Source organism: Nyctereutes procyonoides, unplaced genomic scaffold, assembly GCF_905146905.1.
Source record: "Nyctereutes procyonoides isolate TBG_1078 unplaced genomic scaffold, NYPRO_anot_genome, whole genome shotgun sequence".
NCBI lineage: Eukaryota > Metazoa > Chordata > Mammalia > Carnivora > Canidae > Nyctereutes > Nyctereutes procyonoides.
In genome coordinates, this window is record NW_026575120.1 from 17,591,375 (window position 1) to 17,605,845 (window position 14,471).

The 14,471-nt window shown below is 50.0% G+C and overlaps 1 protein-coding gene across 3 annotated transcripts in view; it reads right to left on the reverse strand.

Moving 5' to 3' along the window:
- The window catches only part of ANK1 (ankyrin 1), a 213,279-nt gene that overhangs the window by 63,227 nt on the left and 135,581 nt on the right, over positions 1–14,471 (reverse strand). For all 3 annotated transcript variants that reach the window (XM_055334923.1, XM_055334921.1, XM_055334922.1), the window contains exons 3-10: positions 11,728–11,826; positions 7,099–7,197; positions 6,429–6,527; positions 5,365–5,550; positions 4,228–4,326; positions 3,653–3,751; positions 3,275–3,373; positions 115–312 (exon numbers count right to left, since the gene is read on the reverse strand). In XM_055334923.1, the coding sequence (XP_055190898.1) occupies positions 115–312; positions 3,275–3,373; positions 3,653–3,751; positions 4,228–4,326; positions 5,365–5,550; positions 6,429–6,527; positions 7,099–7,197; positions 11,728–11,826 (978 nt within the window). The remainder of the gene's footprint in view (positions 1–114; positions 313–3,274; positions 3,374–3,652; positions 3,752–4,227; positions 4,327–5,364; positions 5,551–6,428; positions 6,528–7,098; positions 7,198–11,727; positions 11,827–14,471) is intronic.

The window sequence follows — 14,471 nt, forward strand, 5'->3', positions numbered from 1 at the left end:
GGTCCTCCCAGGCACTGAGTGGTGCCCTTCCCAACAGGCTCAGCCACGCAGCTTTGGCCCTACTTCCCTTAGCCTCTGCCCCTCTGGCACCTTCTCTGGTAGCCTCCCACTCACCAGGGCTCTGGAATTTGGTTTGGCTCCTTTATCCAAAAGAACCTTGGCTACTCTGTGATGGCCACAGTGGGCTGCCACGTGGAGCGGTGTCAGATGGTCCAGCGTAATATCGTCTATCTCTGCGTTGTATTGCAATAGAAGTCGGACACAGTCAAGGTGGTCTCCCTGAGCCGCCATGTGAATTGGGGATAAGCCATTCTGGGAGGAGAGGGAAAAACAAGCAGTTGCAAAAGAAATGAACACGGACATTCAAGGCGATGATTCCGGCCTCATTTCCTGCTTCTTCCCTACACGATGCTTCCACGTGGCTCCTGAGTGAGCCTGGTTCACTCTGGCCCCTGTGCTCATGCTGGTCTCTGACTACACTTTCCTTTCCATCTCATCAAATCCTCTAAGCCAGCTCCAGCCAGGCCCACCTCTTCCGAGAAGCCTTCCCTGACCACCCTAGACTTCTGTCGGCTTTTCTTATCTGTCCCACTCACTCAGACCTTACTCATAGATTTGCTGGATTGTATCTGTAGTTAACTTGTCAGGTGCATGTATCCTCTCTCCTTGTCTGCGTCTTAAGGTCAGTGATTGTGCCTCATAGCTCTTAGATGCCTCATAATCTCCATATGTGCACATCACATGCCCAGTGGTTCTTAATTCATGCGGTTTTGAACAAATGAATGACAACAATGGAACTCAGATCTAAACCCTACTGTTCTTTGCCCCTAACAAAAATGAATTATTTTAGACAACTTTGTTAAGGACCTTCACTGCTTCCTAGGTAGCTAGAATAGATTTTCTTAAAAAATGAACAAACATTAAAAACAGAAGATTCTTCACTCATTAGTTCACACATTAATTCAACAAATATTTCTTAAGCAATTAAAGAGCACCAGGTATGGGCTAAGCTCTAGGGAAACAAAGGAGAACAGACCTAATCCCTGGTAGAAGGAAGCTTCCAGACAGATGGGCCAAAGAGGTGGAAATAGATACATTGTTGCCTTGCAGCATGGTAACATCAGGAAAAGCAAGACCTAAGCATAGAGGTCCAGAGAGGGTGGAGTTTCCAGGAGGGAGGATGAGGAGAGAAGGCTTTTAAGAGGAGGTCCGGAGCTGGGACTTCTCTAGGAAGATAAGAGGGGAAGAATCTCCCAGCGAAGGGAGCAGTGTGTGCTGTAGCACAGAGGCAGCCAGCACTCGGGAACTCAGGGAGCTCATCTGCAGTGAAAGCTGCAGGAGGCCCAGGTGTGATGGGCTCCTGGCATACAGGAGCTGCATCATGATAGTCTGTGAGCTCAGGACCGGGAGGGTTAGCTTATAGAAAGTGACCATGAAAAGAAGATTTTCAGGAAGGGAGACACACAATCAAGGCTGCCTGACAGCCAGCATTCATGCTATGGGTTGAATTGTGTCATTTGAAAATTTACAAGTTCAAGTCCCAACCCCAGGAACTCGGAACATTGACCTTATTTGGAAATCAGGTCACTGCAGACGTAGTTAGGTATAGTGAGGTCTTCAGTGGGAGCCCTAAGCCAATACCACTGCTGTCCTCATAGAAAGGGGAAGTCTGGACACAGACACTCACACAGTGAGACCGTACTGTGTGACCACAAAGGCAGAGGTCAGGCTGATGCATCTGCAAGCCAAGGAATGCCAGAGATCGTGGGCAACCCCGGAAGCCAGAGAGTGGCCTGGAGCAGATTCCCCCTCACAGCCTCCAAAAGTACTGACCTGGCTCACACTGATCTCAGGTTTCCAGCCTCCAAAACTGCAGAACGAGGGCCTCTGCGCTTCAAGCCGCCCAGTGTGTGGCCTTTTGCTACAGCAGCCCTAGCAAACTAGTAGCCAGTTGCCATTTGGAGAATTTTACAAAGCTCAAACCAGACTTCCCAACTGAAAAGATGGAAGTTTTCAGTGAAGAATTTTCATGGCCATCTTTTTAAGCTCCATTCTAATAATCTGGATAACGTAAAATCATTACCAATTTAAGAACATTTACGTAAGTTTAAATATAGGACCCCTGTGCTGAGAATTTCCTGATCGAACAATGTAATCCGTAGTAGCAATTCTACCTTCACTTATCTGAGGATTTTTTACTTTTATAATGTACTTTCAGTGATACTATCTCATGTGATTATCTGGACAACCCTAGGGGAGAGGGGTAGAGCTGTCCAGATGAGGACACAGAGGTGTCAAGAAGAATAAGGAACATGCTCAAAGCCACACAGAAACTCACCTCGGATGGAGGTTTAAATGAGAAACAAGCAGGTTGAAGAGAGAATACCTCCACCTTTACCCCAACCACCGCACACGCGAGCGCGTGCACACACACACATACAGAGGCCTGCTTGGTGCTGTGACTCATGATCCAAATTACAGATAGCTCTCTAGAAGATGCACGTGATAATTTATCAGGGAATAAACTGGCTTTCATGGTTATGAACAATCTGCAATCACTCACACAAAACTTCTGGAGTGCCTGGAAAGGGGCCTGCTTTCTCCCTTGCTCTATTTTGCCACCCTTCTAAATTCACCCCAAAGAAGTGGGCACAAAGCCTGGACAAGATACAGGCAGCACCAGGCGGTCTGATAGCTTCAGCCTCAGGAAGACTCGAGAACTGAAGGAGGGGCCTTTGTGCTATAGCCCCTCATGGGCCTTGAGAAGAACTATTCTGTTTTCTTTTCCAGGCTGGCCCAGGGTCTGAGGATTTCTCAGAGTGCTTGGATGGTCTCTCTTCTGGGGTCAGGATAAAAGACATGAGGGTCAATGCAGAACTGTAGCAGGCAAATGATAGACTGTGGGTCAAATCTGGCCTGTTGCTTGCATTTGTAAATAAAGTTTTATTGGAACACGACTGCTAGTGTGCATATTATCCATGGCTGTTTTCCTACTTACAATGGCAGAGTTGAATCATTGCAACAGAGATCATGGCTTTTGAAGTCTAAAAATATTTACTACCTGGCCCTTTAGGGAAAAGGTTCACCATGCCTGATCTATCTGATATTTCGAGCTATACTGAGTGTCTTCCGGGTGACAAGCACTGGGGTACACATCACACTGATTCAGCTAGTAGTATCAGCACCTCCGTTTTTCAGGGATGGGATGTAATCCTGGGTTGGCCTGGCCTGAAGCCTGCGGAAAGGATGCTCCTCACAGAAGGGAAGCACAAACCTTGGTTTTGGCTTGGATGGGTGCCCCGTGGTCCAGCAGGATCTCGGAGATTCGCACATGCCCATTCCGAGCTGCACAGTGGAGAGGTGTCAATTCATCCTTTAAAAGACAGAGTCCAAACGAGAAGCCCCAAAGGCGGCTATTAGAGCCACTGGAGGGAAGACTGCCCACAGTATCATTGCAGCCACAGAAGCGCGGATGCTTCCCTAAGCACCAGCCCAACTCCAGCATATCTGATTGTCTCCTGTTACCTCCTGGCTCCCACCGTGATGCTGGAGGCCTGTCACTAGCCAGTCATGGAGAGCCCCCGACCCCTCAGGGGTTCAGGAGGGCAGAACTCCCTCCCCTGGCCTCGCCCCAGAGCTCACCAGTACCCACCTTGGTCCTTGTTTCTATCTGGGCCCCACGGTCCAGCAGGAGCCGCACCATGATCACGTTTCCCCTGCGGGAGGCGATGTGCAGTGGCGTGATGCCGTTCTGCAGGGAAGGAACAGGAACCAGTCAGGCGGTGGCATCTTGCTTTCAAATGCAGCTGCTGTGCACTCCCTGCCCTGTGATCCCCCTGCCCCAGCCCTACAGAGGCAGCAATACAAGAAGCCACTTTAAGCCTACTGTTAGGACATTTCTCATTCAAGAAAGATTTCAAAACCTGTGAGGACGTGACTGCATCATGGTTAATCTCAGCAATCTGTCCAAGCTCCGTCTCGCTGAGTCATCATAACAGACTGCCCTCCAGGCTTCCCTCCTCGAGTGAGGATGGGCAAATGGACACTGATGGGCAGGTGATTAGAAACACATCAATGAGGAGACTTGACAGACAGCAGGGCTGTCTCACCCCGGGCACTGGTGTCATAAGGAGGAAATCGTTGGTGTCCCCGTGAGAGGCAGAAGCCCCTAGAGACCAGACAAGCCCCCAGCCCCGCCTGAGAGCAGAACCTGCCCAAGTGCCTTACCTGTGGCGTGAAGTTAACGCTGGCGCCCCTGTTGAGGAGTAGCTGGGCCACATTGAGGTTCTCATAGTGAGCTGCGATGTGGAGGGGGGTGAATCCCGTCTGCAGGACAACAGAAGGGGACAACATGTCACAAGCTGCACACTGCCATTTCCACCTCAGAAGAACAGGGATTGTGGAAATGTCAGCAGGGCCCAAGGATGCGATATGGGAAGGTCTGCTGATGGAGTCAAGAAAAGCTTTGTGGCCAGTCCTGTTTAAAGATGGGTGCCACCTCTGAGGGGCCCCCATTCTTTGTTTTGAGGTTCATGTGGTCAAACTGTGGACAAGCATTACCTCACATTCTGCAGGGCCTGCTCATGCAAATGGTTCTTCATGAAGAGGTATTAATCAATGAATGAAAAGTGTTATGAGGTCCATGGTCTTAATGCTAGTGATTGTTTCAGCTCCCTATAAGGGCATGGGACTCAGCTGGCTGGCCAAAGGCAGCCCTTTTCACCCCTTTGTGCGTCACTGTCATCATTCTGTCCTATAACCTGAGACAGTGCCCAATCCAGTTGGCAGCCTTCCAGATGAAACCCAGCAACCATTGGGTGGAGGGACCAGGTAAGCAGCTCAGTCTGATCCACTCTCACTATAGGAGCAGTAATTACCAGCCCAAACTTAACAGAGTGGATGAGCAGTGCCTCAATTCATCAGTCCAGGCCCTGGGGCACCCTCTCCGTTCTCATCTCCCCATGGGGGACACCTCCCGTCCTTCACCAGGGGCTGGCCAGAGAAAGAGGGGGATGCATTCTAGAATACAACCTGCTGGGATCCAAAGTGTCACTCTGACCAGAGACCCAGCCTGCCCTAGATACTTTTCTGGATTACCAGGAGAAACAAGAATACCTCCTGCTCCACACCAAGCACATTCCCCTTGGCATTCATGAGGGGCTCAAAGCGGGGCTGTTCACGGTGGCTGCCCCCGGTCACCGGCAGGAATTGGAAGGCACCGTGGGAGCTGGGGATGCTCCGTGTGCATGGCTGGTACCATCTCTGATCTCAGTCTGTTCTTGGGGCATGGTCGGGGTCACCCCACCCACACGGCTCCGCAACCCGGTGTTAGCGCGGCCCCGGTCCTCTGCCTGGTTCCCTCACCTTGGAAAGCACGTCGGGGTTGGGGTCATTCTGCAGCAGCACGGCAGCTGTCCGGGTGTCGTCGTTGCGTGCCGCGATGTGCAGGGCAGGCAGGCGCACCTTGCCCTTCGTCCCGTAGTTGATGAGGTGCGCCACCACGTTCTCATGGCCCTGCTGCAGAGCCACGGCCAGAGGGGTGAAGCCGTCCTGGCCACAGGAGAGGAGGGAAGATCCATCAGCTTCCACCCCATCCGACCACTCACCATCCTTAGGGCAGGACACTTGCTTTCACACCTCTGGCCCGCAGCCCGAAAGGACTTGCTTACAATTCAAAGACTTCCTTGTCTGTCAAGCTCCATTTAAATGCCACCTCCTCCCTATAGCCTTCCTTGGATCTGCTTCCTTTCTCCGCAATCTCACAGGGCCTATAGCCATTAATTTTCCTTTGGAGCTAGTTTCCTGTCTGAGTGCTCCGAGAGATTTTTGCTACCTTCTGTTTTTTGTCCTACCCTCCTTCTCCCCCTTCAACATGGCAGAGGACCATTCATCATTTGTTTCATGAGTATTATTAACACCTACCAAATGCTAGAAACTATGCCAGGCATTAAGAATTCGATTGTGAGCTATAGTCATTAATCTCAGTTGTGTGCCGAGGGGCCCAGGACCCCGTGAACTGGCGGAGCAGAATGAGAACAAAGTCCCATAACTGCTCAGTATGATGATGTTAGTTGTCGAGAGAGGCTCTGGCTCTATCTCATTCAATTTCATCATTTCATCAATGACAAAACTCAGGATGAGAGCTGAAGTGACTCATGGTTTATGGCAGGATCCTTTGCTTTAACGTGGGAAGGACAAGACTGAGTCTGATGTCATTTCTCTGGTATGCATCTGGGCATTCCTCAAGACCCAGACTTTGTCTCTTCCTCCCTTGCAGAGCCCGGCAGCCCCAGGATTAGTGCTGTGACCAGAAGGCAGAGAGCACTCCATGGAAGTAGCTGAAGCCACATCTGGCAATGCATGCCCCCAACAGCATCCTGCACCCAGGGACCTCCAGTAGTGTGAGGCCATTTGCCCAAGGCACTTACTTCTGTGGCTACATTCTGATTAGCTCCATTTTCCAGTAAAAACTTAACCACTTCCAAGTGATTCTCTTGTGCTGCCATGTACAGGGGTGTAAAGCCTTTCTGTAAACCAAGAGCAAAAGTCATTAACATTCACCCACAAAATTAGAGATGCTAAACCTGGTACAAAATCCTCTAAACTTGAGGACAACTTTCTCTTCATCCTATTTTCACTGAGCTCCCCACAGGGTCATATTCCCACCAAAACCTTCCATCATAAAAACTCACTAAAGCTTTGAAATGGCTTTAGTGGGATTATTACAAAAGGCGACCAGGTGAGGGTGACACTCTGTGGAAATCAGCCTCTTGCACACACACACAAACCCTCTATTCTCACTTCCTCCCTCCTGAACACCTCATGTCCCACCCACCCTGAAACACAGTTTCTCTCCTCAAGTAAGCCATAGCTAGATACATTGTATGGCTGGTTTAACTGAACAAAGATGAGGTCCATAATGAACTCCATTATTCCAGAATGTGTACTAGAAGCAGGAAAACTAGTAAGGGATGGCCCTCCATTGCTGCTTAGAGACACAATGCTGATTAATCTAGATCATGTGTTCACAATATAACAGAAATGCAGGTGGAGAAGAAGGCCAATGCCCTCTGGCCCAGGACCCAGGAGGGCCATTACCTGTGACTGGGCATTGACATTGGCGCCATAGTTGACCAGCTCCCGGACCACCTCATCCTGACCAGCGAGGGCAGCGATGTGCAGAGCCGTATTCCCTTTCTGAAACACACAGGGAAAGGAAGTAGAGGAGGTTTCCTGCCAGGCTGTCAACAGTACCATGACCGTCAAAGGTAAAGTCACCATTAAACATACACTAACAAGGGTGCGGGTTGGGGTGGGCTTTCTTTACAGCCCAAAGGGGTAGACAACACACATGAGTGTGCCTGACCCATTATACACCTTGAAATAATCCGAAACCCCAAGGAGGAAAATCCTTCCTGTTCTCCATACAAAAAAAAAAAAATCTATTGGCTCAGATCATGATCCTGGAGTCCCAGGATCGAGTCCTGTATCGGGCTCCCTACAGGGAGCCTGCTTCTCCCTCTGCTTATGTCTCTACCTCTCTCTCTGTCTCTCATGAATACACAAATAAAATCTTTTAAAAAAATCATGAAAAAGAATAAAGAAGCCACTTCTCAACATCTGCTGCCTGCAGACATAGCATTCTATCATCAGCTGACAGACAGGCAGCATTCCTCAGGACACACATGGAAAGGTCTGCCAGGCAAGCCGGCCTTCCCTGGACTTCCAACTGTCACTTGGCAGGGTGACATGGGGCAGGGGGCGCTGGGGAAGGAGGCTCACAGAGGCCACGGGCTCAGTGCCCTTCACTCAAAGCTGGGCCAAGGGGGACAGAAGAATGAGAGGCAGAGAGGGAAGGGCAGAAATATGTAAGGAGGTTGGAGGCAATACAATGAACTATATAATGCATGCAGGGGAGGGAAGACAAATATGGAAGTAAATGGGGGAACATAAGAAGGAAATCTGGCAGAGGAAGCAATGAGAAAAGAACATTTGAAATATCCATCAGTAAAATATAAAGAGCAAGGATGTCCTCAAATAAGAGAGGAGACAAAAGCCAGAGAGAATAAACACTAGAAGAAAAGGAAGTACACAAGTGTTTTAAAGTCAATTTTTTAGGGGTGCCTGTGTGGCTCAGTCAGTTAAGCATCCAAGTCTTGGTTTTGGCTCAGGTCAGAATCTTGGGTTCATCAAATCTTGTGTCAGGCTCAGAGGTGGGCGTGGAGCTGCCTAAGATTCTCGCTTTCCTTCTCCCTCTGCCCCTCACTGCATCCCTGTCTAGAGAGAAAGAAGGAAGGAAGGAAGGAAGGAAGGAAGGAAGGAAGGAAGGAAGGAAGGAAGGAAGAAAGAAAGAAAGAAAGAAAGAAAGAAAGAAAGAAAGAAAGAAAGAAAGAAAGAAAGAAAGAAAGAACTTTTAAACAGCTAAAACCCAGAGCCTAAGAAACAAGGCAGGTGCTGAAGAGGTGATTGGAACTTCAAGATTTTCTTGTCCAGATTCATTATGGGCATTTGACAATTGGTAGACTGGGTTCAGGTCTCTCAAGCTTCTTCTGTTCAGGATGCCAGCCTCCCTGCCAGTCTCCTTCCTTCCTCCCGGATGTCCTGGGGCCGGAACATAGGCACGGTCTCTGACTCACCCACGTGACCCCACTGGCACCCCTTCCTGTCCTCCCCCACGCCCCAAGTGAGAAGCTGGCAGGACAGGTCCCACCTGACAGCTTCCGTCAAATAGGGCAAATGGGAGAAAGCAGAGAAAACTCCATCTGGGTCCATCTGTCCCTCTGCTACTTAAGGAGCAGAGATCTCAAACAAACTCATTTTTTTTTTTTTTGTAGCTCAGATGGTATATAATTGACCTCAACTACATAAACACTTGCTAATCCATCTCAGGCAACTCAAGCCCCAACTAGCAGGGATTTCAAACTCAGTCAACGCAAGGGGGCCATCATCACTGGGAGAAACGTGCCCTCACCCCGGCAGAACTGAGTAGCAGGGCACCAAGCATTGCGGCCCCCCAGCCTCCACGGCCCCAGGTGCCTGCAGGTGGGTGATGTGGCCCCACTGGAGACACCTGGGGACTGGCGGGAGGCCCTCGGTCTCTGTTTCTAACATGTGACCTGTATCACGCAGGAGGGCTCTGCTTGTTGCTTCCCAAAATTGTCTTTTTGATTTCTCCTTAAGTTCCATTTGATAAACCAAAGAGTTCTTCCTCCAGTATCTGTCAGAGAGTGAGTGCCAGAAACAAATGTATAGATGCTAATTAATCATTTTTCATAGAAGTCCAAAGAGTAAGCATTTAGAGGTCTTGGCACCTGGGTCCGACTCACTCACTGTACCAAGTGGAACACGGCTGTTGGCACCAGAACCTTCTCTAGAAATCAGGACTCGGAACTCCAAGTCTCCCCATTTGGAAGGAAGTATGCTGTGCCCATTCATGCGTCTGTTACACACTGAGCACATGTGTGTTTGTGCTGGCCCAGGCGTGGGAGGAGGAGAGGTGACTGAGACCTTGCTCTCAAGAAGCAGTGCCTTTCCATCTGTGCGTTTCTGCCTGAAATCACACTACATCAGAGCTCTCCCCATAGAAACCCATTTAGGGGGATGGGAGGTGGGGTGGGCAGCTGGGCCCATGGGGAACCCTGGCTGTGGATCCTGGCTGTGGATCCTGGCCCGCCTTCTGGATCTGGGCTGAGGGCAGCCCTGGTGATGGGTGAGAGCAAAGAGGGACCGTAGGTCCCCCCCCCCAACACTTCCCACCTACACATGTGTGCACACATTGCAAGAAGGTGCAAGAAGTCCCCTGGCCTGGGTTCAGGGTCTCAGGGCAAGGAATTGGGGCCTCTGTTTCCTCCACCTCTCCCTCTGCATCAAGGAACATGCCATCAAAAAAAGAGAACAATTTCTTAGCTACATTTGATCCACAAAGACCCATGGTGTCCATTTGCAGGGAGTCCCAGAACTCCGAGAAGGGAGGCAGTTGTGGCAGGTGCCTGCACGTGCCAGCAGTTGCCAGGTAGATGGAGTGGAGAGATTAGGGCTCTCTCCCTCACCACCAGCCTAGATGCTGAACACAGGCCTCTGAGACGCAGAGATGGGAGGATGGGGACAAGAATGCTTTCGTTTTGTGCTTTTCAAATTTCTAAGCACAATTTAGGAAACTATATTCATTTTGGCTTTTTACTATTTGCTTTTTTTAATCTTTCTCCTGCTTGCGAGACCCATTAGAATTCCCCAATCTGCTATGACTCTTGCTCAGCCCACGGTTTCTGCTTCACCTTTTTTCCTCCCTCTGTGTAGCATTCAGAAACCACATTGGCTTATAAAATGTCTATAAATAACAAAGACACACCAAGTGTTCACTTGCAAAATAACAATCAGAGGGGGAAATTTGGAAAGAGCGAAAATACTGAAGCATAATGTTTGTGCGGCTCTTGGGGCCGCGCCAGGGGAAGAGAAGCCACCCTGGCCCGCATGGGGCCCGCAGATGGCGCACTGCTTGCAGCCAGGTACGTGGGAGCGCCAGAAGGAAGGCTAACTGCATCCCTCCGTCCACAGAGGAGGAGTGGAAACAATTGGTACTTGTCAGGGGGTCAGGGGAAAAAAATGCCGAACGTTCAGAAAGAACAAGTCTTGTCTATTTCCCCGGCGAGATCTTTTCACCTTGGGAAGTGACATGAAAATTACAGAATTTTACCTCAATAGATGATGGGACCTTCATAATATTTTGGTGAAGCGCTTCATAACTTCATAACCACACATTATACCTGTTCTCTATGTGTTGCACTTCTGGTTCTCTGCTCCAGAGGTGGCACAGTGCTTGTTGCATGGAACCGAACTTGGGGCTGGGTGGGAGCACACATGTGATAAATAGCAAATGAAAAGAAAGAGGCCAGATGGATGAAGCCAAGAGGAAAACCATGGGAAGTAAGCAGGAAGGAAGAGAAGAGGAAGCAGCCCTCAAGTCCAGAGAGCGAGGTGATTGGTGTGGTTCTGTTTCGAAATGCTGGTGGCATCTCGATCACTCCGCAAATAAGAAGGAGGCATGTACGAAATAAAAACAAGTCTGCAACCTGGAGGCGCCTAATTTCATGACTGTGGTTTCTGGACTTTTGCCATTGGGGGTTGTGTGTTGGGGTGGGGGACATGCAATAGCCTTGGCCACAGGCTGCCCTTCAAGGTCATGGGTGAGGGGGGTTAGTTAGTGCAGAAGCTGAGCAAGGAGACTCGCGGGAGGACACACTGGAGGGGTCTGACTCTCTTCTCCAGGCTTCAGCAGCAACACAGCCACCAACGTTTGCTGATTCTTGTTTGTTTTTCATCTGGATCCTGAAACCAAGTATTCTCATCCCCATTTGCTAGGAACTGAGGCTTCTCACTAGCTAACCTGCTCAAAGTCACAGAGTGAGAAGAATCATCTCTGCTGGGATTTGGACCCAAGGCACCTGACCATGGGACTTCTAGGTGCTCAGCCCTGTGCTGGAGGCAAAGACCCCAAGAAAACCAAAAGTAAAAGCCCACCGACTTTGTGGAAACAGGCTTCTGCGCTCCTCAGGTGACTTTAGGGAGACATAGAACTAGGAAGCGACAGGAAGGACAAGAGAAATTCAGAAGCGCACCTGGGTTTCTCTCATGAAGGGCTGGTTTCTATGCCAGGGTTTGGGATGATACAGGAGGGACCCAGATGCTTGGATTATCAATGAAAAGCTCACCGTCCCCCAAGAGACATACCTTGGTTGTCGTTTCTAGAATGATTTCTTTGTGCAGAAGTTCAACCACCATCTTCACGTGGCCTTCTTTAGAGGCCAGGTGTAAGCCGTTCAGCCCATTCTGTAAAGAGCAGAGAGGCAGGAAGAGTATGGTTAGGGGACTCTGCATTCTGCTGTTCCAGCGGTTGGGATGAGGCCGTGTGTATCCCTGGGATGAGATGTGAAAGGGCCCAGGAGGGAAGAATGGGAGTGGGCCTGAGAGCTGCTGGCCCAGCCTCTCTGAGCTCTTTTTTGCAGAAACGCCAGAATAAGAAGGGCAATAACAAGATCACCACTCCCCGGCTTTGTGTCCACCTAAAGCATGGGGCAGCTCTCACAAAGGCAGTGGGTGACCTCAAAATTCAGATCTTGGCCAGGCTTTTGGTGATCACCTCATGGAAGTGCTATAGGTTCAACCCCCTTGTGGCATCAAACAGTCCATGCAAAGGGCAACACCAGTGCATCCTAAACATTTGTAGATATAGGTGCATATTTAGCAAAAAAAAAAACAAAAACAAAAAACAAAAAACAAAACAAAACAAAAAAACAAAACAAAACAAAACAAAAATAACTGAAATAATGTCTTTCGAGAATTAAATACCACCACCAGCCCACTATAAGATTTCCTCAACAGAGGAAATCAGTATTAAAATAGCCCCTTTGCCACCTCACCATTTCAAATGCAGCCAAAGCTCGTCTGACTGTTCAATGGGGGGTGAGGTGGGGGAGGACCAGCACTGTCTGTGCCCAATCAGTGTTCAGAGGAAAGTAGCCTCACTCTGGTTTTACTTCACACTCTCACATGTCCTGTCTTCTGATCCTTGCACTTAAGATGCCTGGAAACTTCCTGGCAAAAGCTGACTTCCAAGAGGGCGACCTAGAGCCACAAATAATTCTGACAATACGATGGAACTCATCTCACTTCCAGTGATGAGTAGATCTTGGCTCCAAATGATTTTACTCCATGAGCACTCCCTGGGCCCTGTCTTTGTGTTTTCTTCCTCCTCTTCCTCGTCACCCACCAGTGATTCCCCCCTCTTCTCCCATTCCTTCCCATCTTTGGTTCCAGTCAATGCAGTGCCAGCCTGCTCCCTTCTAGGGGTTGCCCCGGAGCCACTGCAGCTCTGGCTAAGAAAGACCCTGGCAGTGGAGGTTTCCTCCTGATGGGGTGACCCTTGCCTGACTCACCTCTCCTCACACATCTCCACGGCTCCACCCCCCACGGGTCCCCAAAAACCCCACTCTTCCTTTGCATCAGAGCATTCAGGACCAATGAATGCTCACGGCCAGGGACCTTCCTGCCCATGTGGGCACCGGAACCCCCAGTAGTCAGCTTTGGGAGGTTCCTGGTAAAACACAGGTGTTCTGTCTGGGAAGGGCAGTGCATTAATCCTTAATGGGTGAGGTCTGTGGCTTTGCTAAAACCCGCAGAGGAAGGAATGAGGAGACAGAGATAGGCACCCCAGGACAGGAGAATGGAAGGGAACTAAAACTCTCTTTACACGGGGGCCTTGAACAGGGAAAACACATCAAGGGCCTTGAACAGGGAAAACACATCAAGGCCCTGGGGTGTCAGAAGAAAGAGGAAGTAGGCTCCAAAGGGAACTGCAGCTAATTCCCACTCAGCCAGGCCCTTCCTGCACCCCCAAACACACAGAGCACAGGGGGCCACATCTCTGCACATCCTCACAGCCCGCCTGGCTGGGGTTGTGTGCAGCTTCAGGGGGCAGTGGGAGGGCCCTCTCACCCAACATTTCTTCATGCAAATGCCTTGAAGTCACCCTTCGATGCTTTCCTCCTGCAGATTTTGTACACCATAAAACAGGGAATCCAAAGCGGTATGAATTACACTGTGGTATGAATGGGCTTATCCAATAAAGGCTGGGTCCCAGTCAGTTTTGATAACAGAAAAGGAGACAGCAATCTGTGAGAACAGGCATCTGGGGTGGGGGGAGAGGGAAGAAGAACACTGGGTGGCAGTAAACCCGTTCCCCTCAAACTAAAGTACAAAACAAAAATTCACTGAAAAGCAATCTGTCCAGTGACTGTCCCTTCAGCTTTGCATCCTCAGCTCTAGGGAGCTGGGGCAGGTCTGCCGGGCAGCCCCTCCTCCCTCCAGAGCACTGAGTTCTGCCATCGCCCCCTAAACCCAGCAGTGTTCTGGAAGGTTCCCCGTGCTCCCTCAGGAGGATCAGGGCTGCTGCTTGCGGCAGCAGCTACAGCATGCCTCTCGCGGGGGACTCAGCAGTGGCAGCAGCCGGAGGGGCATGCTGTTGACTGCTGTGCTTTCTGTGCTTACTCGGGCAGCATGGCCCCCTCCGTGAGCATTCACTGCTCTGGAACGCCTCAAAGCTGGGAAGCTGGCAAGCCTACAAGGAAAACATCTAAGTTGACCGCAGATGCTCCAGGGTGTCTGTCCCTGCTCTTTGGAGCCAGTGCCAGCATCTCAATCCAGAGGGATTCTAGACTTCCTGTCTGCCCAGAGAATGGAGTGCAATGCAATGTCAGAGATGCCTGAGTGCCAAGGAAGTCAGGGTCCAGAGGAGTCCAATGACTAGCCGAGGTCATGCATCCTTACCAGGGCACAGCCATATACAGAGCCAATCTGATTTCCCAAGGAAAAAAGGGCGTGCGTGGGTTTTTTTTTTTTTTTGTAGTTTTTGGGTTTTGTTGTTGTCGTTGTTGCACATAGGAACTAGTATGTCTCTATCAGAGGATAAAAGCACA